Here is a 26,392-nt window from a genome sequence, read left to right as displayed (position 1 = left end):
ACCGCCAGGAAAATTCCATGCACTCTGATACACCTGTGATATTAAGTATTACTTCCATCATATTACAATTGAATACAAGGAAAGCTAAGTAAGGAAAGGCGAAAAGCAATAATAACATACCTGACAAGATTACCTGCCAAGATTTCACTGACATGATATCAACAGTCAGAATTTAATGCAGTCGTTGCTCACATATATTTTGATGCAGCTAAGAGACAACCATCCAAGATTTGATTCTCGCCTCCCTGCTATACTTTCTGATAAATAAACTATCATAATACAACACAAGCTTTAAGACACTCCCAAATTCCAGTCCCTTGTCATGCACACTCTGCAACAATTACTCAAGACAAAACATGATACACATTCCTACAACAAATTACTCAAATCAAAAGAGATACATGAGCATAGTATGAGAACATACACGTAAAATGATCCACGTATGAAGTTTGGCTTTTCACACGTACTCTTTTCTGTTGAACACAATCAACATAGTATGGACAATCAATTGCTTTTGCCCATATTCAAATCAAACTCTTACCGGCCAAATAGTTGCTTCGCAAAATTGCTCAGACCTAATTAATATACTTCAAGTATGGAAATCATTTGAGAAGGCAGAGATTCAACCCGACAATCATGGAACAGAAGGCGCCTGCAGAACGCATACACACGCCTATAGCATACCTGCAACAGGCCATCAGGCTGTCTGGCATCTTAATACCACCCTGGTGACAAGTAATACTAATTGGGGGTGGGAGTGACTACAACATTAGTCAATATATGGCATAAAATTATTTACCAAAGTACGATAAAAAAACTTTACATATGGATCTTGCTTCAATATTTAATGCAATTTTATAGATCTCACATAATAAACTTTACAGGGGATTCACTATGGAAAAATATAATAAATAAATAACTAAAAAAATGAACAAATCTATTTATTGTTAGTTGGATTGCTGGACCTCCGGACCTCCACCAGAGAACATAAACGCTTAATTAGAAGTTTCAGCTTAACATACTTCCCAGCTCCCAGCAACCAGTTAACACATCTGTAGTGGCACCGTGATGATGCTGTCACAAGGGTTTCTAGAATCAGTCCCCATAATTGCTTATAAGCTTCACCACCATGACAGCGATATCTCTGTCAAGTGTCAACCAAAAGGTTTCTTAAATCATAAGATATAAAACATCATTGCTCAAATCTCTTTGGGTTAGATTAACCTTTCATTTCAGGAGGGAAAAAAATAATGTATTTACAATCTCAATACATTTTTGCTTTTTCCTGATTTTGGCCTAGCTTTACTCTAACCAGACTCACTCCCGAGTCAAGACTAACCAAAACTGAATCTTCATGGCCTCCGCAACTATAAAGAACATAAAGAGAAAGAGAAGAAAAGGCTAAGGGTAGCAAAAAAACTAATACTAAAAATATCAAAATCATCAGCAACTGACTGAGGAATCTGCACCACGTGGTGTAGAACTAAGAGTCAGCCACTACTGTTTTTTGCAAGATACTTTATCTAAGATCAACTCCTGTACATGTCATACACTTGTGTTTAGCCATTCAGTCTGGCTAGGAAGTGGCTCAGGTTGTACTCTTCAGTATATTGTGATTGATCCCAAAGCTCCTCCAGTCCACCAAGTATTGCTTTTAACCCCTTCCCAGTTCCAGGTAATTTAGACTCGCTATCAACATTCATATCAGATGTCTTCGACATAGTAGCTCCCTAAATTCAAAATATAGCGAGAACATTATTACACATTTATAATCGAGGTCACAGTTCATTAAGGTATCCTTACATTGCTAAGATTCAACTAGAAAAATAAAAAAAATAACCTTTTTGCTTTCGGCTGATGTAAATAGATCAAGTAACTGATCTGTATTCATTGTTTTAAGACTAGCATTGTCTGCGTTGATGATAGCATTTGCGACCGACACCTTAAACTTTTGCAGACTCATTACTTTCTCTTCCAAAGTTCCTCGCATGATGAGACGATGAACATTGACAACCTTACGCTGGCCCAATCTGTGTGCTCTGTCCATTGCCTAAAAAATTGTGGAAATAAGTGCATAAATGCAAAAAGGATATAAAGAAAAAGGAAAGGTATTTGAAACATTGACTATAATCAAATTGCAGTATGTCTTGCCCATCCAGAAAATATTACTCATCCTAGGGAAAAAAGGGGCCGTACTTTAAGCCAATAAAGCAAGTCAAGTGGAACAATGTGATAGTAAGAACCTAACATAACTTAGTCAGATTAACAGTTGTCACAAACCCACAATTTGTTGCAACTCCTACAGAAAATTAATAGCTACTGACCGTATGAAATTAACTACATGTTAAGTTGACTAGAATGATGTACATTAGTATGAAACAAACATAATTCCCTTCTCTTTTTCCTTCTATACTAAAGTTTTTTCTGTCTTCAACAATCATTGATGTAAAGATTAATGGGAAAAACTCATGGCAGGTTGCAGTAAACTTTCCAAACCAATTACATCTATGAACTTCACAGCAGGTGTTATGGGTGAAAATATGCAAAATCACCATGGTCATCTTTAATTAAAATAAAGAATATTACATCTCCGTAAAATAAGACAATCAACTAAAATCGTACATACCTGATGATCTCTCATTGGGTTCCAGTCATGCTCCATAAAAACAAGGGTGTCTGCTGATGTCAGATTAAGACCAAGACCGCCAACTGTTAACAGGTAAATAACAATATCAATAAAAACTGCATTAGCTTTTCTGTAGAACCCTTTGCATTATAATGACGAATTTATACCATGCGTAGTAAGCAGCAAGGCATCAATAGTAGGATCTGAGTTGAAAGCTTTTACTATATCAAAACGCTTTTCTGGTTCAACTGAGCCATCCAGCCGCAAGTATGTGACACTGCTTCAATCCATCCAGAGCACAATTAGACAACAAAATAAGTGACAGTGTTTACTAGTACATGGCTTTTCAAATTTGCCAATTTAGCAATAGCACACAATTGAGCGATACATTATTAGATTATTGAGAAAGCACATCAGCAATATTTTTCATGCAGCATAAATTTTCTACGATGGTATATGGATTATTTACGACTTTCCACATGGTAACATCTTCTCAATAGACAAAAAAACTGGAAATCAGGATTAAATACAAAATGTTAAGTTAGAACAGAAAGAAAATTAAATATAAACAAAGAAGATACACAAACAATAGAATCCTTCATACGGACAATTCTCTAGACCACCATCAAACTGAGGTACACCTGCAACAGCTGTAGACTCATAACAATGGACAAAGCAAGATAGGGCTAGTAGTTATCCATCCAATTAAGTAACCCCTAACAACTCATTAGGATGTCACTCATTATGAGGTCATGGTCAGGCCATGAAGGGAGATGTACAGTGGTCCTCCATCCAAAGTCAAGCACCCTCACGGGGGTCATTGCTAGGTCCATTTTACAAGGTGCCACATTTAACCAAAATTGTTATGATCTGAGAAACCCTATAAACAACCCATAGGTGGAAGCCATGACAAGTCACAGGGAACCCTCAAAAAGGGTACACAAATCAGACAGTTCTTTCCTTCTTTGGACTGGACTGTCCAGGAGATATTACAGAACATTTGCATCTCACATATAATCATTACTCACATAATCAACCTCGAAAAACCAATATTAGCCCCCAATCTCATCATAGAACATCTTTTTGACTCTTCAGCATATGCCCAAGATCACTAACTTTTTGAAGGTCATGCAAGAACATATAATTCAAAATTGCCGTCAAAATTTATAAACTGTAAAACATTGGTAGTGCATCCAAGACAACACAGTCAGACTTATTTGTCCATTGGATATATTATTGTAAACCCCCATAAAAAATATTGACCGTCGAAACAGAAGCAAGATGATGAAGCTGAAACCAGTAAGGATCCCAACCTTAAAAAGGTCAGATGACGAGATCGTAGACAAGGGTTCTTTAAATGTCATATTATATCCTACAAATATCATACAAGGGTTCTTTAAATGTGGTCGTCAAACAGAGCGTGATTCCAAGACAATACAAGATATACCATTATATTTATTTAGAACTAAATAACAAAATCAAGGATTATATTCCGAACACCTACAAGGAATACCACACTACTTATTTATTGCTAAGAGTGATACAAATATGGATACTAGGCAATTGCATAAGATACCATAATAAATAATTTACTTATTTTTGGTTCAGCGCATGCTAATAGAGATCTAAAATTTGAAACTTGCTATTTACAAAAAATTAAGTCTTTATTATTCTAAAATATAAATATGTATGTACCGTTAGAGAAATAGATAAATCATATGAACAAAGAATTAATATCACTATAACATATGAAAATCCTCAAGGGAATATTATATTATAGATGATGAAACTTCATATGAAATAGGCATTAAAGGAATCTTTTATGTTAATAAAAAAAAAATGAATGTTCTTTTATTATTAATTTGTTCTGTAAGATAAGAAAGAGGAAACTTTAAAAGGGATAAAGTGACACAATTTGTTAAACATGAGTTGCAATAAAACAAATGAAATTAGAGTAATAAAGTAAATAAAATCACAAGAGAAGGACCATATAAAAGAACTGCATAAACATAATTTCATAAATCAAATAGTTATTATGATCTTATAACATAGACAAATTAAAATAGAATTTCACAAATCGTTTACAAGTTACTTGAGCATTTCACATAAATCGGCTTCCAAAAGATGCATATGAAATAATTATGATAGTGCTACATAATTTGGTATTTCCAAAGGCATACTAATGATTACGAGCATAGAAAAACTTTATACAAAAATTAAAGCTGTTTTTATTCATTTTGTGATCTCCTTGGGCCCGGTCGGAAACTGGGAACCCAAAAGATTGAAGCCTGGACAATAAAAAGCTTCTATAGATAAAGAAAAGTGCCTACTATTTACCAATGCTAATGGACTAAGGTTATGAGATATAAAGACTGATACTTCGGCACGCCCAGACATTTTTTAGTCAACTGCTGACACACTAGAATTGCTGTAATATATGTGAAAGTAATATCTTCAATATGTACTTTCCGTACTGTTTACAATTGTTATAACTGCACTATCTCAACCACAGTCTGATGAATTTATCATTTGATATAACTGAAAAATTCTCTTATTGCATAACATAAAAAACACACCAACCACTTAAAAGTAGAAGAGAACTTACGTCTTCATATGGGCGTGAAACAAATCCTTTTCTATTATGTCCAGAAAGGCCTGCACAGTATCAACATTACATAACAAATCCAACATTTTGCACACTAATTGAGTGATACAGTACCTAAAATCTGTAAACAATAATAACCTTGTGCTGAGCAAATATTAGAACTCTGTGTTGTCCGACATTTAGGGAGCCTTCAGAACTTGATGCTTCCAGACCAATCCCACACTCTTCCAAAATTTGCTGAAGGGCAACTAGTTTTGGAGAGTGATGAAGCTTATGAAGTTCTGAAGCAATATCAGCACCTGCAGGGAAGTGATCTGGCAGAAGCTTAATGAGAGAATCTGGAGTCTTTTCACCAACAACGAGCAACGGATGACTACAAAGTTTTAGCAAGAACTGAAGTGCCTGAAAAGATAAAACACTAAAGGATATGAAAAACATATCAAGATAATAAGTGATACAAAAGTCTGAAGTACATGTTTCAAAGTTTACCTGGAAAACATGGGATGATGCTTTTGACGAAGCGATTTCTTCTCCATGGTCAGCCTCATTCACCTTAACCATACTTGTAATGTCTTCCCTTACTTGTGAACCAGAAAACTGTTCATAAAGTTTTAACTGGACATTGCTCAGATCACAATATCGGTCCTGGATAATTTTTTCCGGCAAATCAGACAAGACTTCAGCTTTTGTTCGACGTAGGAGGAAGGGCATAACCTGTTATAAACAGAAGCTTAACAATGGGAAGAAATAATGCAAGTTTCTCAAGTTATCAACTCTTTCAATAGAGAGTACTGACCTGTTTGTGCAATGCTTCCATGGCAAGTGCGCCTGCTTCAGCATCCTTGGCTGAGCATTTAGAATCTCTGGATGCCAGCAAGGGTTTTCCATAAGTGGCTTGGAACTGTGAGAATGACAATAAATAACACATACTTGAGCACAGAGCAAGTTAGATCATGTTTCACATTTCATAGAAATATCTATGATTCTATGAGATGCAATGCTTTCAATCACACTAATACAAAATTGAAGAGTAATGCCCACTATTATTCCCAGCATCATTGAGATACAGAGTAATTCCAGTATACTGCCAGATAACCATTTGAAGATCCATTATGACTCAAGAAAGCATCAGCTATATTATTCACCTACCATCCCATTAATTTTTATAAATAATACACCGTCCTAATTTATTGATTTGAAACAGAGGGAACATAGTTCTAATATATTGGAAACAGATTTGAACATACTTGTCTATCAGTACCAAGAAACCCCGGCATTAGAAAGTCAAAAAGGGACCACAGATCCAAGACATTGTTCTGGAATTCAAGTAAGAGTCAGATTAGTCAGATATAAAGTAAAATAATCGTCAAAACACTGACTGCTTGCACTAGTAACAAACCTGAATTGGAGTTCCGCTCAGTATGAGACGATGCTGGGCCTTTAATTGTTTTACAGCACAGGTGATTTTAGACTTTGGGTTTTTGATAATATGTCCCTCGTCTAATATACAATAATTCCACAAAACCTGTTTAAGAGTATCAATATCTTTCCGAACCACATCATACGATGTTACAATGACATTGTACTTATCAAACTGGGAACTAAGCGAAACTCGTTCTTGAGCAGAACCAACATACTGGAGTGTAGTTATTACAGAGGCATCAATGAACTTTTCTATCTCAAAGACCCAATGTCCAACAAGGGTCGACGGACATATAATCAATGAAGAAGATGGATGCCCATTATCATCACTGTTACGGTGTTCTGCTATGTCCGACGCTACAATAGCTGATGCTTGAAGAGTTTTACCAAGACCCATGTCATCACATAAGATACCATGTAGGTTAAAACGCTTCAAAAATGCTAACCAGTTAATACCTTCCTGCTGATACCTAGAAGTGCAAAGCAAAATTATACACAAAAATGAATATCAACAATCAGAACAATATATCTGATCAAACAAAACAATAGAAAGATAGAATTCATTTGTAAAAACATAATGAAGTTGATTCATTTCAAAGCCCACTATTTTCTAGGGTTGATCCAAGCATTGTATACATTTATGCAATTAAGAGAACATATATGCAATTTAGAGAAGAAGTCAAAGGCAACAGGAAAGGATGGGTGACAGGAGAAGATGACAGTTCAGGAGTCAATAGTATATTTAGGAGTTGATGATTATAAAGATGGAGTGGAGTAATAAAATGAGTAAACTTGTTGCAAGGAAATTTCAATGTGAGGTTAATTTTGAGGGACAAATTGGTGAGCTACGCATTATCCTCCAATGTCTACCAAATGCTAGCCAGAAGCATAACACCAATAATTTTAGACCCATAACCATAACAATAAGCGATGGAGCAGCCAAGCCCTTGTATTATAAAGATATGTGTGGAGGATAACCCAAGGGTAATAATGGTCTAATTACATTAGGATGTCATGAACATCTTGTGGGAAAAATAGCAAAAAAGAGGGGTGAAAAAACAGTTCGACAATCAGTACTTGAATGTCTTTATTGTTAGCAACAGGCTACCATCTCGAAAGCCCAGTGTCCATCTTGCTTCATTTAGTAATAATTATCATCTATATATCATTATACTTTATTCCTTTTTAGTTGTTCCAATTTCTCATTTGCTTGAATTTGTGGAGAAGTGAGTACATCGCACAATACCAATACCAGGTAAATCAAAGTGACTGAATATTTAATGATAATAGTGAATTAAACCGTAATAATGCAGGCGAGCATGTAATCACTTGCAGAGATGAAAATAGGCAAATTACACTATATAGAACATGTGCAACCATAAGATTGTACCTCCTTAGCGTGACTTTTAATTCGGTGGCAAGGTTGTAATCCTCTATGTGTGAGTTGTCAACAAGTTGCTCCAGAAAATTTGCATCTTCAGTGTTTTTGGACAAGCCTTCACTTAAGCCTTTAGGTGGGTCGAGTCCCCTAGCTAGTGGAAGAAGAGGTACAAGTGCAGCAAAACTGTGTGTGACACTCTGCCTCACAGTATGATCACAATCGCTCATACACCTTAGGAGAGGAACAACTAACAGAGAAGCATAAGGGACCAGCTCCACTCCCAATCCAGGAACAAGCAGCGTAACAAGCATTCCAGCTCCTTGTCTGGCATGTACAGATGTCATGTCACCCAACATGGTAATAACATTTTCAATTATGATACCCATCACATTCCCCGTCATTGATTTGGCCATTGATGTAATGCACCGAGAAGCAGCTAGTCTAACAGATACATGAGAATGGCGAACACATCTGAAAATTCCTGGAAGAAGCATGAGTAGCTTTGGTCTTATACTCTCATCCAGGAAGGGAGAAATCGAACATACCATCTGTCAGTCACAAGAAAAATAAGGTAAAACGGTGAAAGACAAAATGCACGTGTCACAATATATAGTGAAGCAAATAACCAATTTGTCAACAGTTCAACTTAAAGGCAATACTAAATTTCACTCACTATCAATGTAAGATCCTACTCTCCCCCTCACACGTAGGTACATTCCTGTACCATTTAAAACAACATCAACTGTGGTACCAATTCGATACTTTTATTACTCATGTCCTTGTTAAACATTTTACTAATTCTCACACTCGATAATTACTAATAAAGTAAAGTATCATGCAAAACACACATAAGCCGTTGCACATTACCTATAAATACTAATCTAAGCAGTCCACAAAAAATATCAATTCAAATGTACACAACATAAGCCAATATTTCGACAGCTGTTGGTTGCTAAAAATGATATATATTCTCCTGGTTCCAGAACGCATCTATTTTCGGCATCTATTTTGGGTTGCTTAGGTCACACCCATACAGAATTATTTAATTTTGGGAAGAAAGATGTGACCTGATACTATTACGAAAACAAATTATATCTTTAATTTAAGGTTTATTTTACAAGAAAACAAGTGCAATTTAGATGGGTGTGCATGCATACAGTATGCTTTAAGTCAAGCTGAAACATATAAGAAGGAACAAAAAAGAAACAAATCATGTACCTGAATATTATTTATCAACATCTGAGGATCATTTACACAATCAATAGACTGAGCAATATGTTCATCTGGTGCAGTTAACCCCTCAATACTAACTGGCTTCAGGATTTCTGTGAGGCAGTCCCACAGCTTAGGAAGCTTATCAAACAATGTTGAACCAAACTTACTGCACAAATGCTTCAGTGCAAGTTCAGAACCTCGCCTACTAATAAATCCCTCTGCTTTCAATCGATCTTCACTAGAAGCCACCATCTGGGTTTTTGACTTCGGTTTACTGCTACTAGTTACAATGAAATCCTGATTTTCAAGAATATCTGAAGAACTAAGGACTCCAACTTGAGGAGTTTCACGTGGATCCGTGCAGGTCAGATTACAAATATTCTTAATTAGCTTGTCATTGGGACTAGGCTTGCGTGCAGTACAGTGATATATAAGTTCAGCAAGGGCCTCAGCTGCCTTATCCTGCAGTACTTCCTCCTTTAAAGGAACATAATATTAGACTGTGTCAGCAGATATTACAGTCAGAAGAATATGATGTTACCCCATAGAAGTACCTGTTCCCTTTTCACTGATGCCATCAAGGGTAAAATAACTGGATTTAGTTTTGCAGGAAGATCAGACATATGAACAACTGCTGCAGCAACTAGAGCACATACAGTAACATGCAAGTTGCCCTACAAAATTTCAATGCAAGGTTCAGGACAGTTAAAATAAGAGAAAAAGAGCCCTCAAGTCAAGAATATAGAATTTTATGTAGCTGACTACTGAAAAAGCCCAGTGAGCACATATCAGAGAAAGAAAATATGAAACAAATAGTTTTTTATTTAAATGCAGGGCCCAACGCAGCAATCAGGACGTAAATAGATAATTACAGACATACCTGAACGCATTTTAAATAACCTGAAGTAGTTAAAAGTCTTTGCTTTAGCGATTCCCAATCATCAGCAGTCGGCCTCCCTACAGAGTCTTCCCCGGCAGCATCATCATTAACGGTTACTGGTGGAACACTTGATGCAAAATTGATTGCATCATCTGGAGTCAGGCTCTGCAGATTAAATTTAAGAGATGACATAAAATCTTTATGCATGCCACTTGACTCGACTGAAACGAACAATTGATTTGCCTCGTTGCGCATCTTTGCATATGTTCTCGAAAGTTCAGCATAAGGAGAAAGTGAATCTTTTGTGGGGAATGCAGGGTCAGTGCATGCTAACAGATTCAACAACCAATTCTTAAGATTGATAAATAAGTCAGATTTGGCGCCTTTGACATCTGAAAGGCTTCTGCTATTAATGTCTTTGAACCAAGAAATTACAACCATCGCAGCTACCTGATAAAAGTATAATTATTGACAAGTAATCTTAAAGGAAGCAAAAAGAACCAGGTAACTACTATATATACTCTAAAGTAACAATTTTACCTGGCGCTGAACTCCAGATATAGATGTGACAGTCTTCCATAGGGGATCGACTATATATTCAGCAGAAATCTCATATAACTTGGATGCCAAAATTCCCAAAGCTGTTGCTGTAACTACTCGGGTATGTGTGACTGAAATTTCCATGTCAGCACCGACAATTATCTTAACAGAGCTGATGGAAGTATCTCCACTCTTTTCCTGAGGAATGGGACCTTCTGCAGAACCTATGGTAATATTTTTAGATGCATCAAATTCATGATATACAGCTCTCATCTTTGCTGCAGCTTTAAAGTGACTTTTACGAGGAATAGCTACAGGCCAAAACATTTTCTTAGCATCTAGCGGTGAACCATATGGAGTGGCTGCAAGCTCTATCCAAGAAGATATGTACATCTTAGAAGCAGCATCCAAGTCTTCCACTGGGCACTAATAGCAACATTAAAAAAAATAAGTAATAAAGGAGATAAAAATGAAAGTTGTATAGATAGTAGCAGATGTAAAAATTTTCTATACTACACTATTGAAGCCAAAATATTACAAGGGCCTAACAAAACATATTAATCTAAATTCAAAACACATCCATAGGCCTATAAACACCTCTCTAAAATAAAAGTAAATGTAAATAACAAAGTTAATATTAAAATCTATAATATATATTATTAAAACTGAAACATTAAGAAAAACATCTTAAAATTCACCCCTGAATCACACGGGATATCAGCTGGTATAATTCAAAATGTAGCACGGATAGTTTAGGGGGCGTTTGGTTCATTATTAATTTACCCGGTTAACGAGAATCGGTACCTCATACCTATGTATTAGTGTTTGGATTAGTAATTTTATTGTGTGGAATGAGAACCTCATTCCCACTTAGTGGGTAAATCATTCCTCCCACGCCCCTTGGGTATCCATTCCTATACCCCTCGTTCCCATTCCCACCCACCATCCAAAAGCTCCCTTAGTAGTCATGCTGCATTATATCTAACTAACTTGAGCAGTAGATGTTCATTTATTTATTCCAAAGCACATCCCCAATCTACTAGTTCTTACTGAATTCCCTAAATAATAAATAGTAAATACATATAGTTCCTTCCTCTTTGAGAGGATTATGTGAATAAAGAGACAAATAAGGAAGGATATTCCAAAATAAACAAGAACTGTCTCATATTCACTGAAATAGTGAAATAGATAACCTGAAGAAGCAGCCTCCAAACCCTTTCTGAACACTCTAAAATTTCATCACTGGATTCAAGCAGCATATTCTGGAAAACGATCCTGAGGGTATCACCCAAAATATACGATGGCCAGAAGGAAGAAGTTGACATAGATACGCTCTTTCTGTACCCAGCTTCAAGCAGTCGCTCCTGCACGTGTAATAGCTGCTTAAACAGAAGCACTAAAAGCATACAGAGTTTCTACATGACATGGGAAAATAAAAACAAAAATTAAGCTGGAAATTGTTCAAAAAAGAATCTGCAGGTATTGTCTGCAGCATGAGCATACAAATATTAGTAAAGCTGAGAGACATGATCCTTCAATGGATGCATGAGAAGATACATACAAAATACTAAACAAAAGATCTCATCAGAACTTTAGCAATGAATTTATTAATGAATTTGGAAACAAAAAACATTATGATAATTTAGCAACAAAAATTAAAATCCTTACAATAACTGCATCAAAAGAAGCTTACCAAAGTGCGAATAGCAGAATAACGAACTGATGTAATGCTATGCCTCATAAATGGCCATAATCTTGGCGCCAATACCGATAACATGAATGGATTTTCTTTGGAGTTCATCCCTACTCCAGTTTCATCTGCGCAAAATGCTTCATTAAGATCAAATCCAGGGTCTTTTTTTGTATCCAAGGCTCCGGACATCATCTGATCCTGAGAATATATTTCTGCCAGAAGATTCATTACACTGCAACCAGAAAAAAGACATTCATCTGTCAGTTTTTTATGACAGTTGTAAGAAAAATGGGAAGGCAATTTTCCACTACGCCTTCCAAATTTATGCAAGCAGATTAGACAGAAAAGTTGGAAAGCACAAAAAGGTCCAATATACAATAAAAATACATTTGCTACCAAGGAAAAATCCATTAAACCCTATAAAGACTTCAAATAACATCTTAGGGGCAATCCGTGTGTCACACAAGACGCTATATTTTAACACTTCAATACTGAAAGTATAGATAAAGTTCCTTTCAAATGTAATGAAACATATATTATACAACATCACTCCAGTAAATCAGAGTTCTAGTTCTACAGCATGAAATGTTACATTCAACATACAGGACCATCATTTATTTAGCTCTGTATAAAAGCAGGAGTAAATTTGTATGTCATTATACATCATCAGTATACACGACTTGATGCTAATACATCATATATACAAGTATACAACATAATGTTCAGCTTTCAACTTATGTTGAACAATGACTATTACAAGTTTTAGTAATTTATCAATCTCATTTACCACATGGCAATGATCCCGGACACAAAAACATAAGATACAAGAAACAGACATAGCAAAGTGCCTTGGTACCTGCTAGTTGATGGACTTAAATCATCTAGGTCAAGCAAGATATCCCATAGCAGCATAACTATAGAATATAAAGTTTGACCCTTTAAAGAGATGATAGCAGATGCAGTGGGTATTAAGGCATCTGCAGCAACTGCTCTAACATCATCGTCAGGATCTTCCAACCCAGCCTTACATGCAGGAAGAACATGGTCAAGCAAATCATGAAGCATCTCCTAGTGTCAAGAGAAAAATCATATAAAGAATAAATTAGACCACAAACCCGAATAGATATAGTATACTAACTAAAATACATCTATACTTCAATATTATACTGTTAAAGCTGAAACGTTAAAAAATTTAATCGGTCAATCGGCGGTCAGAATTTGGGCCGACTTAAGCGCCTCTTTAACTTAAAACATGTTTTTACAGGCCTACTTAATTCTTATTAAACCCATTAAACATCCTACTTTAAACCATCTCTAAAATAAAAACAAACATTAATCATATATTAAATTAAATACAAAAATCTCTACTATATTATAACTGAAAAATTACAATTTTGAACAAATACCAAGCCATCCGTGTGACGCACAGACATAATCTAGTCTAGTGTTGTACATCATGCAGCTATAGTCGATGTTTCAAGCATGAAAGTAAAGTACTAAAACAAAATTTTAAAAAAAAATGAACAGAAAATATCAAATTCATCTCACAAATGAACTTTACAAAATGTGAGTATATTCCAAATGAGCATTCTTTTCCCATCTCAAATATATAATCCAAGATCTTACATCTTAAAATTATAAAATTAAACCTCCAGAATCCCAGATTACGAATCTCAATCCCTAAAGGTATATTTCAGAGTTCCATTCTTAAATTTGCAATTCCGATCTTAATGAAAGGAAATACATATGAGATTCCAAAATACGTCTCGATAGCAATCAGTATCACTGCATACCCTTGTCCAAATTTAATCCCACAACAATAATATACTGAACAGGTGTTCTTTATATTTCAAACCTTACAAAAATTTATACCAACATAATCACAGCTCAGATGCTCACAAACACAAATATCAAACTCACTTCCAATCTCGTGGTTGGAATCCTCGCCAGAAGTACAATACTTATGCTAATGAGGTTAATATCGCAGTCACTTCTAAGGTATTCGCGACATATTTGTTGCCAAAGAAATTTTGTATATTAAATCAAGGATGAGTGCATCACCACCTCTATTCAACCAGTTGAGTTCTTCCATTAATTCTCAATGCATTCTAATTCCCAAGGGCACAGAGAACAAAGAAGTTGTTGGATTTAACAGCTAGTGCCTAATATACGAGGTTTTAGCAAAGTACCGGTGAGGCCTTTCTTTTCATGCCTTCAAGGACATTTGTCGACAGATAAAATCATAGTTGACCATCCACCAGCAACAGTGTATCCATGAAGGCCGGATTTTTTTTATATGCACTGATTCATTTTTGTAATACCTGGTTGTGGGGGTACATGTGGGACAGCTGGTCAATTTGCTAGTTAAAAACCACTCTTATTGCTGGGTATTTATTCTTTTACCAAGACTTAACGTTTGTATATTCGTTTGGGTACCTTTAGCCCAGCTTTGATGTTAGCATAATTTCTAGGTGCAGCGTATGTCAGAATCCTGCAGATAGAACTAGAAAACAGGCTTCAACATTGTCCTAGTTATTTGTGCTCTTCATAAAAAATATTAGCTAATAATTGTCCTGTCCTAGGCCTACAAAAGTCAAAATTTTCAACTTCGGTTTATGGTACTATAACTACTAACATAGACATATACCATATACTACATAAGAACAAGACAAAAGCACTCCCCATGCTGTCTTCCACTCCTCTAGCGAGGATCTGATATGATTCGATTTACTTTGTCTACATACTGCGATCGATAAAATTTTAATACCATGCTATAGTTGACCAAACATTTGTACACAAATCAGTCAAACAGCGATTGTCAATAAGAGTTGACTTTGATACCATGCTCCTGACTTTGATATGTTTCTAATGCATTACTCCAAATTTCAGCCACTCAATCTTCGTACGCCAATTTTTTTGCCTATTATGAAATTGACTATGCCACAGTGTGACCTAAACTTTGTGATAAGAATAATGGTCTGTTATAATATAGCACTACTTTATCATCATTATACTCCCTCTGTCCCTCTCATTTCTTTACAGTTACTATTTTGGGATGTCCCTCTCATTTCTTTACGTTACCATAAATAGTAAGTTTTTCTCATCATTACACCCACTATCTTCCCCTACTATCTCATATTTAACAATAAAAACTACTATTACACCCACTACTTTCCTCCACTATCTCAAATCTATTATTAAATATTGGTAGGTCCCGCCACTTTACCCACTTTTCATCTAACTTTACTCATTTTTCATACATTGTCTTGGTCTCCGTGTCCCCCTCCAATGTAAACAATTGAGGGGGACGGAGGGAGTATCAGATCTTGATGTAATGATGATATCATGATCACTATAGATTTTAGAAATATAAGAAAGCAATGCTCATTTCCTCTATAAGAAGCTGTTACCCCTTCTGGAATACACATAAATTCGGCAGAGGAATATACACATACAGACACAAACTGTCTCCTTCAATCTCTACATCACCATCTAGCGATATTCAATCCTATACAAACCCTAAAAGTCTAGTATCTCATGCTGTATACCTCACTCCCTAATTGTAGTACTTTTCTTCAGTTCTAGCCCTTTTTTACCCAGACTATTCAATTTTGCATCATATCTGTGCCTGACATGACATGGGCCTAGATCTAGGAAGCACGGCACCTTAGTGGCGAACTGCGCACCGGGTGCAGGGGTGCCTACGCACGTGATGCGCCAGCTGGAGTATCTCATTGTTACTTTGCTGTATTCTAGCAGGGTGCAAGCAAAGTGGTGACCAGTGCGAGAGGGGTCAGTTCTTAGTCAAGGTGAAAGTATGACTCACAAAAATAAAAAGGTTAATAACCTTGAGATTGAGGTCAGCTCGGCCATTTATGTTGCTTCCGTTCTTTGACGCTGTTTATTATTGATTTGTATATGAGTGTTTATTTATTTTATCTGCCTTTGCCTTCTTCTTCCAGCCGTGTGTGTATATGTATGTATATGCTGACTGTCTGGCTTTGACTACTTGTATTTTTCAGGATTAATTGTTGCTTTTGTTACTTTTACTGGTCATCTAGTACGAAAAAAAATGTGTTATATTTAATAATTTTAGTGATTACTTTTAATATTATATTTTGATGATAAAATATAAAATTACTTATTAACTTAATAGATTTACATAAATGTAGCTATTGAATTTACATAAAAAAAATTAATAATATTTGTCGTATCCTCCGCACCTGAATCCCCATTTGCCTAAAACAACTAGGACAATAAAACCTGACACACAAGTAAATAGGATCTAATGTATTTTCTCCTGTATAGTATAAAAACCTCACAGTAGCAACTTTAGAATTCAATTGCAAAGTGATAAACAGTGTATATGGGGGAGAGCTTTAATACCGGCCACAATTCTCAGATCACGTGTGTACCACATCAGCACGCAGAGGTGGGGGTGCGAATCCTGAATTTTCTTCTCTATTTAATAAGTTATGCTCTAGCCAACTACTATAAACTTACTAATTTAGTTGAAAAATTTAATATTCAAGAGAATATAGTTATTTATCTTTGACCATTTAAACTTTTCTTAATACACGGGCATCTTCAACACAACGTGCACCCAAAAAGGAGATGATGATACCAAATGTTAATTCATCAACACAAGCACCTTATAAGAGCATCTCCGACCTTTACAACCCCTTGTCCAAAAATGATGTGGCAATCTAGATTTAGAGAACGGGAGCAAAAACACTCACTCTAAAAGAAGCAACCCCTTGTCTAAATTATACAATTCTTCATTCTTGTTCTTCAAATTTGCTAGTGTCTCAGTCTCTAAAATGGCCACCTAAACTCCACATATATTTCATCATCTTTTCAAGCTATCAAAAAACCTTTACTCGCAAAAGATATTGATTTTAAATTATAGCTACCATTATAGAGAATACCAGCCGAACAACACCTTTCTGGTTCTCTCTAATTTACAAAATCACTATTATTATATTATTGTAAATAGCCATTATAGAGAACACCATTGGAGATGCTCTAAATTATAAGAAAAAACCCTAACCTAATCATAGTTCTAAGAAATTTTGACATGATAGTTTTTTACCCCCAGAAAAACAAAAACTCTAGCTTGTCGAATTTGGGCTCACTCTGGAGAACAAAACTTTAGCTAGGCCACTAAGGACGATTGCTGACCACTCAATTAATAAATGTCTTTCATATTGAAAACATTTTAGAGAATCTAGAATAAGAATAAAGATTCACCTGTCGCACAGCAACCAAATATTTGATACCCAAAAGACTACCGTGTCGAATTTCCCACTCTGGTCTACACTGAAAGAAGAGAAAACCTAATTACAACAAATAACAATTAAATTATTGGCACCATATATTAAAGAGGGGCAAGATTTTTACAACCCCGAGTTACTAATATACTACACGATAGCAAAAAAAAACTGCCATTACATTTACCTGCATTTGTAATAATATATTCAAAGTCTCAAAAACTAGCTTAGGATGCATGTACTTGAACACGGCACCTAAAGCTTGTGCACAAGTTTCCCGAACAGGAGCAACAACCTGATCAGAGACGTAGTCCCCAAAACTGCATGAAAAAACAAATAATGAAATGTATTGAGAGAGGTTCGTCAAATAAACCAAATGTCTAATTTTGATGACTAGATTGATAAAAAGCCAATCCCATACCGATCAAGTGACAATACACACAAAAAACGCACAGCACAATCTTGAAGAAATTCTGAATGTTTAAGCCATGAATGCCTAGCCAGCTTAACAAATTTCGTCAGCTCACAATTTTCAGGTATAACATTTAGCAAGTCAGTCTTTCCAATGGAGACTTTACTTTCTGAAAAACTTTTTCCTTTAAACCCATCCAGAGCTTCGGATGAACACCCACCACTTCCAACGCAAGGTTCGTACTCCACCTTTACACAACTAGCAGTAAGCTCGCCATTAGCCTGCAGAGAACCCAAAATCATACTACTAGCTTCAACTTTTATACTCCCATCAGAGCAACCATTAATGCTGCTTGGAATCATCACATCTAAAATCTGGGATGATGAGTCTTCCAGCTTTAGTCTCTTCGGAGTAGACACATACTCATCTGCTGCAACTTGCATGTTCAAATCAATCTCTTTCTCTCTCTTCAATGTAATTCTGGTACTTTTATCTTTATTATCAGAGGGCAACGCACAATCACCACCGAGGTCAGGCATCGAAATCCCCACAGAAGCACCTTGATGCGTTAAAATTTCTCTCAAAGCCATGACACTGCCATGTCGAACCTCCCAAACTGAAATTTAGAAACAAACACAAAGTTTTACTTCGGTGTAGCCAATAAAAGAGTTCAACATCCAAAATGTTGATCAACAATAGCTTACCAGGATCAAACATGTCAAGAATGAGTTGTTCAACAAAGCTATGGAAAGGCCAGACCTCATCTCCATCATCCTCAATGCCGTCTTCATCAGTAATAGAATCTGAAAGTACCTGTATTGATAAATTAGCTTCATAGATTGCATCACTGATACAGCAGAAAATCGTATATCAAATAGTTAATAATCCTGGGAATAAGCCACAAAATTTACAAATTACAACCGAAGACTGCTAAATACTACTCCCTCCGTTTCAAATTAGATGTCCACTTTCCTTTACTAATCCACTTTAAGTCAGGAGGCTATTAATGGGTTGTCAACTAGCCATGTCGCACTTTATATGTAATTGGCACAACAAAATTAGGAAAAGCTCCTGCAATTTTTAACCATAAATCCCCAAGACATTGATTGAGATGGAGATTGTGATGGGGATGGGGGCTGATTAGGGTTTGATAATACTCCCCTCGCAAGAGAAAGTGGAAAAATACCGATGTATTAATCCAACAATAAAATTCTTAATGTATTACAAGCTGATATTCCTATTCCTATATATAATAAACCCAAACTACTGTCAAAATAGAAATCAAATTTTTTATCCATAATAAACTAGAGGTAATTTCCTAATACAAATCAAATTTCAATAGGTAATAGCTTATAAAAAAAATATTACTCTAAATTAAATTATAACCAATTGAATAGGCTTCCACAGCTTCCTATACCGCTCCCAAATAGTTTCACGTTTCTTTTGCCCTGCATCAGATCAACAGAGATGGAACCTGACGAATGTTACTTAGAAGGCAAAGACAGGGACACAGGGTCCTCACTCATACCACGATCTTTCTGCTTACCCTTCACTTAATATACCTTTATGAGATGTTCAAATTCACAAGGTATAAAGTTATCTGCATTATATAGCTTTTGTTTATTTTGTGCTGTCCTCTAAGTTGTTCGTAAATGTCAACCCTTCTATTTAAAACTATCACATTACAAACATGATTCTTACAAAGATATATACTTTTTCACCACATATGATTATCATGATATTTGAAGACTATTATTAACACACAAGATATGAATAGCCTGATTAGAAAATCGCAGGATGAACGATGTTAAAGAAGACAAATGATCCAATTGAGTACTCGTCTTATGAAATTTGCTGACATAACAGTGTGCACTAGGGCAAAGCTCTCAATAAACACAAGCCTCCAATATTCTTAAAAATGTTTAATTGGAACAGTAAGTTTGAATATTGCCCCCAAAGATAGATTCCTGGTAATCAACTCTTAAATCCCAGAAGAAGAAGAAAAATATAGGGAAGGTATTTTTTTAAGTTGATTCATAAATTAATTCAGTCCTCATTCTAACACCTAAAGTTTTTAAATAATTGGAAATTCAAAAAAATGCTAGCACGAAGAAATAAAGCAAGTACTTGGAACAATATTTCCTTGGCTATAAATTAGAGTACATACCTACATCACGGAAGAATTAACACAAGTATTAGAGTTGTACCTTATTATGGGTCGAAAAGTCTGGACGAAATCCCTTAGGTGAAGCCACTTCTTGAATATGTTGTTCCTCTATATCAGCCTCGTTGCCCCAAACTTTTGTTTGGTCTTTCATATTAATTTTGGCTTTGCGTTTCAAAAGATTCAATTCTCTAGCGCTTGGCCTCCTAGATCTGAAACTTGGAACCATATTTGTAACTAGTTGCCTGACATTATGCATTGATCTTGACTTATAATATTGTGACGCTATATCATTTGCAGGAGAGTGAGATTTCTGCGCAATAAGATCTTCGTCTCTAATCATATCGTTGACATCCATGAACTGCTCGCACACATCCAAACCTAGTCATAAATTAGGGCTTGTCAGTATGCATGGGCGATCACAATGGAATCCATGATCAAGTCAAATATATGGCACATTATAAATTACTACATCAAGCAAAATAGAGATACCGGAAAAACATTCATAAACATTCAATGTACTAAAATAAAACGGGCATATTATTACCAATATAAAACAGGCATATTATTTACCAATAAGTAGTATCGAAGAAAAAAAAAAAAGGGGTGAATAAAGGTATACAATGAGTGCCAAGGCAAAACACATCAATATTAGGTACCCAACAACCCTGAATCAATCATTCAAACCCGTTAATTGTCAGCATAACCACACTTATCCATTATCACAATAGACTGTTATTTTGGAAATAAAATTTGAAACATCACAAAATTTAAACGATTTTGTAAATAACATTAAAAACTGGTTTTCCATTTTTGTTCACACAATCAATTGATTCAAAAGGTTACAGTAGTATTTTTTTTACAAGTAGCTTTCGCGTTGGACTTGGCGCAAAAGTCCATTTAAATTTTGGCACAAACAATTAGCTAGAGCCCAAAAAGCTATCCACATCTCAATAATAGAAAGCTTTAAAATTTATGAGTTTCAAACTGATTTATAGGGCCAAATGTAAAGCAAAGAAAGTTCAACGTTTCATAACACTAAAAAGTTTAACATGTAATCAATCAAAGAGAATAAATGCATCATAAACATGGATGAAATTGGAGTATCAACTTTTCTATTTAATTTAGCATCTACATGGACATAGTCATATTTGAGAGCACATTGACAATTTATAGTAATTATTTACATATTTCACCATGTTTTCACCAATGTGGGAGAGCATATCTGAATCATATAAATTTGAAGGGATTCTATAATAAAAGTAACTCACCCAGTCGCCTCTTAAGATTCTGTTTTTGTCTAGCTAATCTCTCCTTTGGGTTCTTGGTATTTTCACTTGCAATATCATACTCCTAACATATAAATAAAACGAGTCATAAGAATCCAAAATTCTGCAGATATATAGGCAAGTGTGTGCAAAAAAACATAACTATGCAGAATCTATATACGTTGTATTAAGTAAAGAGGCAGAGTAAGTACTATTAGCACATTAATTTTGCCTAACACTTGTATTGCCAAGTAATCAGGGTAGCTAGAAAATAGTAATATAAATCCATACGACCATACCCCATAAAAAAGTATTTAGTCAAATCCAGCTGACGATCTCTGTAAATAATAAGTTGTGATTGTAGCCTTTCATCATTTGATTATATATCACAACTCTTATTACAGAAATCTCACATCTCCCCCCCCCCCTCTTACATATTTTATATATATATATATATATATATATATATATATATATATATATATATATATATATATATTTATGTTTACAACTAAACTATCATCTAATACAATTGGTGTTGTGGAGCAAGAGAAGTATAAATGCTTCAACTCCACATTGGCAATAACCTTAATCCAGCAAGTTTTTGTGTGCAGTACTAGCCCCTCGTGTCTGCTGATGCTGACAATTTTCGGCCACACTTTTTGCTAAACCAGTCCTCAGATCAACCAAGTCAACCAGCAGACGGTCACTTCAACTATATAGTAAACACCCTACATTGCAGGTATCTTCATGCTGATACCACCCTCCATATATGTTATCAAATCCCTCATGCTACAAATTTCTACCTTTCCATAAAACATTTAAAATCAAATTTTTAGTATTACCCACACTCCCTCAAACCACACCGCCATGCCGAAATGCTCCCATGTTGTATCATAAACTACCAGAAGCCCTTGATTTCTATAGACAAACAACGAGCTTTCGGAACTAACTTTTAACATGCATAATAGGATGGATTAAATAAACAAACACTAATATCCAATATAGTATATAAATTTTTTGTGAAACATTAATGTAATGATTCACAATATTGATCATATTAATAAGAGACATTAGGAGCAAATTCGAGTTATCCTTGTGCATCACAAATTTAATTATAAGAAATATAAGATTATGTTTGCTATGTATATGTGTTGTAATGACCATACATTGGTTTAAACTCTAGTATTCTAATGCATGTGCGGTTTAATTGAGCTTCAATTGCCTACTTGCATAGTGGTTCTTCTATCTATCACCCCAGTTTCTTCCATCATCAAACTTCTACATCAATCAGATATTGTACTTTACTCTTGAGAAGCAAGAACATTGCAAAATGATTGTTTAAGCAGCAAGAGGTATTCTTATCATCAGTCTCCACTCTCCCGTTCTCTAAGCATAAAAACTGAACCTATTATTCATTAGAGTAACAGCACAATCAATACCATCACTATATGAAAAACCTAAAATATCTAGCCCTTGCTATGCTTATCATTGCTGGGAATTGGGAAACAAGTCTTATCTAGTTTGCACATCTCCGTGAAGGAGCACGAATTTATAGTCTATTCATTATCCACTGCACAGTCCCACAAATGAGATAATATAATTCTTCTTTGTAACTCCCGTACAAAAATACTATGCACAGACAAATACAACAGTACAAAACTGAATATATTAGATGCAAGAAGAAAAGGTAAAAACTACTGCAGTAAGTACCTGCCCACCAGATGCTAACAGTGCCCCAAACTCCAACACCTTGTTCAGGTCATAGCTGACATGTGTAAAAGTACAGCATTGTTGTCAGTGATTAAAAAAACAACTACAAAAGCATATCCTTTCTCTTATTCACTGAACCAATGATGCTTACTGTGAAATCAAATATGATCTATTCGGTATAAAGGAGGCAAAGAACCCTATTTTGTCATACTTAAAATTTAGAGGAGAAAAAACTCATAACAAGTTGACTTCATAGAACCACATTTAATTGCAAGTGAATGACCTTCTTAAAGAAGCCCCGGTAACAAAATTAGAATCATAGCTGGGCCATGCAACAACTTCTTCTGCAGAACCAGGAATCTCTTCCTCTAACATCTTCTTTTCGACACACTTACAGAGATCAGTCAACGATGCATGCTTGACACTCTCAGCGATAGCTCCGATGGCATGAGCAGCAGCAACTCTAGTATCCCAGTTTTTACTATGGAGGTATTGAGAAACCTAGAGAGATACAATAGGGTCAACATACAAAACATTTGGGGGGGTGGGGGTGGGGGTGGGGGGGGGATAGAGCTACAACTACATGAGAAAAATATTAAATATTTTAAACTTCATTTTACTTTAATATTTTGTGCTCTTTGTATTACTTCAAATTTTAATAATATTTACAATGAAACGAATAGAATGAATGTCACTTCACAGACACAGACAACTACAAATGGATTCAAAGAATTGGACAGTCAAAAGATTACCAGATATTAGACTATGCAACCCTTTTTAATTATTGTGGTGATTAACAAACTCAAAGTAAAGGGCAGTAGCCCAGTAGGTTATGATTATGATTCCCATGATCGACCCCATTAAGTAGAAATTCCAGGTCAATTTACCCTGGACAGACCACTAATAAATAGACTTTTCGTAAAGTATCTTAACAAACTCAATCGCCAGCATGAACCAAACCATCACCATTGAATATTCAGACAAGTGCTGCATTTTCTACGTTCATGTCTATTTTTTAAGAGTACTTTACCCTATGTTAGCCAGACTCAGCTGCAAATCAACATACTGAACATAGATGTTTCCATATGTCTGACTCGACAATACTTAGATTTACATGTTTTTTTGCTAATAAGTGTCTAGTGTGCGTACCCTTATCCAAGTATCTGAATTCTGACAGTCGACATAAATTTAAAGACTCGGGGTAACAGAGCTTTAACCAGATCTATTGAATTTAAAACCAGAAAAAGTTGCCACCTCAATACCCTTTGTTTATTTTATAAATACGAACTAAAAACACGCGGCTGCTAGCTGAACAGATCTATTACGAGGTCCAGGCATAGTATGATATCAGATCATTTTTGACAGTAAAGCGCATAGCAGTATTATTTGTAAAGAGAAAACACACCCACACACATATAGTGATTGGGTCAAGTTCGGATCAAGACAAACTAGGCAAACTCCAAACTGCAAGGTATCTTTCAAGTGCTAAGGGAATGCACAATTCATAGTTAAATAAAATCAGAATCCACTAAAAATAACCAGGTTCTACAAAAAAATCAGCTCCATGTCATCTAAAATCCACAAATTTATTTTATTCCACAAAGATACATGTTGAGCTAAAATATTCTTTTCATTAAAGTCTGACACATACTGGTAAGGTTTTGATTTTGACAAATAAAGAAGTAATCACTAGCTTTTCTCAATAGCACCCAGGACCCCTTCCTACCTACGTATGTGTGTATGTATATGAATTCATCTTTTAGAATCCAATTTGAGGATCCATTGGAAATTTGCCTTCATGTTTTTTATGCTTGGAAGCAGTTATGTTAATAAAAGCTGAGGGGAATGTTTATATTGCACCATGAAATATATACCTTAAATAACAGGGAGTTCAAGTCCTGTGGATATGATTTTGCAATATCCCCTATCTGCCGAGCTGCTGTAAACCTTGTTGCTTGTGTAGAGCCAGCTTAAATTAGTTCAAGGAAATAAACAAGGGAGGGCAAAGGAACCCATACCAGAATCTCTGGAATTCATCACCCATTTCCTTTTTTGTTGGTGACGTTTGATCAAGTTCAGCACAGCATTACAGCAGTTATTATACATGCGCCTTTTTGCATGCCAAAGTACTTTTCTACTCTATTTTTAAGAGTCAGTTTATTTTTTATTCTAAATTGAAATTTGATGTATGTTTTCAGTAATAAATCAATAAATTTTTCAAATCAACTACAAGCTACTCAACGTCATATTTTATTTTAAAACTCAAAACAGTATTATGAATTAACTTTTCAGGGGGAGTCAATCTGTCTGTCAAATGTAATGATAAAGTAATTCCTCATGGAATGAGTACTATATTATTGCCTATACCTCTCACTACTCTTTGAAACAAGATGTGTGCCCTAGTCCTAATAATTCAACTAGTGCACATGCAATACAATGAAGTAAATATAAACAAACAAACTATAAATAAAAATTTTGAAAAATGACACAGAAAACAAACAATTCAAAAATAATTCTTTCTTTCCTGCATCCAGAAAACCGTAGGAACAATAGCCGAAAAAGGATACTGTCCAGTAAAGTAAGCAGCCTATGAAGCCGCGACGATTGCTGAGCCATTCCACTTCTTATTCAAACTCCGAGCAACCGAAATAACAAATCATAACTACCACGAACGGAACAGCTGCAATCCACAATACAATAAATTACACCGAACTGCAATTCAGTAAACTCAAGAAACAACACATCTCTACATCAACCAGTACACAAATTACACTCCATAATCGCAAATAAATCACAAATTAAACACGCGATACGACCTCGGAACACGGAAACGATCACCTCTCCGTTACTCACACAAACCAGTACACAATTAACTAACCGCAATTCAAACTCCGCACTCAAATCCACAATTTATCAAACTTTATCACTGCAATTAATCGCAATTGAACAATTCAAGAGTGTGCATATATGAATGGGGAAACAAAATTGACGAAAAGATAGAGAGATTACTGAGAAAAGAGAAACGAGAGAGATAATTGATAATCGAATAACCAGATTATCTGAACAAACTGTACGGCTTACACTGAGTAGAGATCGAACAAGCCCTAAAATGTGTATATATACACACACAATATATGTGTTGGCCTTTTTTATTTTGTTGCATGAGTAATCTTCTCGTGTGTAGATGGACACTTGTAACTATT

At 35.4% G+C, this 26,392-nt stretch overlaps 1 protein-coding gene across 5 annotated transcripts; it reads right to left on the bottom strand.

The window, feature by feature from the left end:
* Positions 1-832: 832 nt before the first annotated feature.
* LOC108202390 (TATA-binding protein-associated factor BTAF1) lies at positions 833-26,392 on the bottom strand. 5 transcript variants are annotated; one of them, XM_017370786.2, is made up of 30 exons: positions 26,271-26,353; positions 26,068-26,115; positions 25,757-25,869; positions 25,064-25,158; positions 23,473-23,690; positions 23,190-23,244; positions 21,480-21,561; positions 20,252-20,589; positions 18,749-18,857; positions 18,054-18,660; positions 17,820-17,952; positions 17,613-17,681; positions 13,219-13,430; positions 12,363-12,594; positions 11,863-12,033; positions 10,670-11,095; positions 10,130-10,579; positions 9,804-9,923; positions 9,253-9,726; positions 8,044-8,582; positions 6,631-7,123; positions 6,479-6,547; positions 6,028-6,132; positions 5,721-5,945; positions 5,370-5,633; positions 5,232-5,281; positions 2,794-2,903; positions 2,627-2,709; positions 1,841-2,050; positions 833-1,730 (listed from the first exon to the last, which is right to left on the bottom strand). In XM_017370786.2, the coding sequence occupies exons 3-30, from the start codon at positions 25,803-25,805 to the stop codon at positions 1,560-1,562; spliced, it is 6,159 nt and encodes a 2,052-aa protein (XP_017226275.1). In that variant the 5' UTR covers positions 25,806-25,869; positions 26,068-26,115; positions 26,271-26,353; the 3' UTR covers positions 833-1,559. The 5 variants fall into 5 exon arrangements, with proteins under 5 accessions (XP_017226275.1, XP_017226266.1, XP_017226263.1 ...); XM_017370777.2 differs by having other exon boundaries at positions 26,006-26,115; positions 26,199-26,348; XM_017370774.2 differs by having other exon boundaries at positions 26,199-26,348.

Source organism: Daucus carota, chromosome 1 (genome assembly GCF_001625215.2).
Source record: "Daucus carota subsp. sativus chromosome 1, DH1 v3.0, whole genome shotgun sequence".
Taxonomy (NCBI): domain Eukaryota; kingdom Viridiplantae; phylum Streptophyta; class Magnoliopsida; order Apiales; family Apiaceae; genus Daucus; species Daucus carota.
Note: the sequence above shows the minus strand (reverse complement) of the source record. Positions and strands in the feature narration are given on the sequence as shown.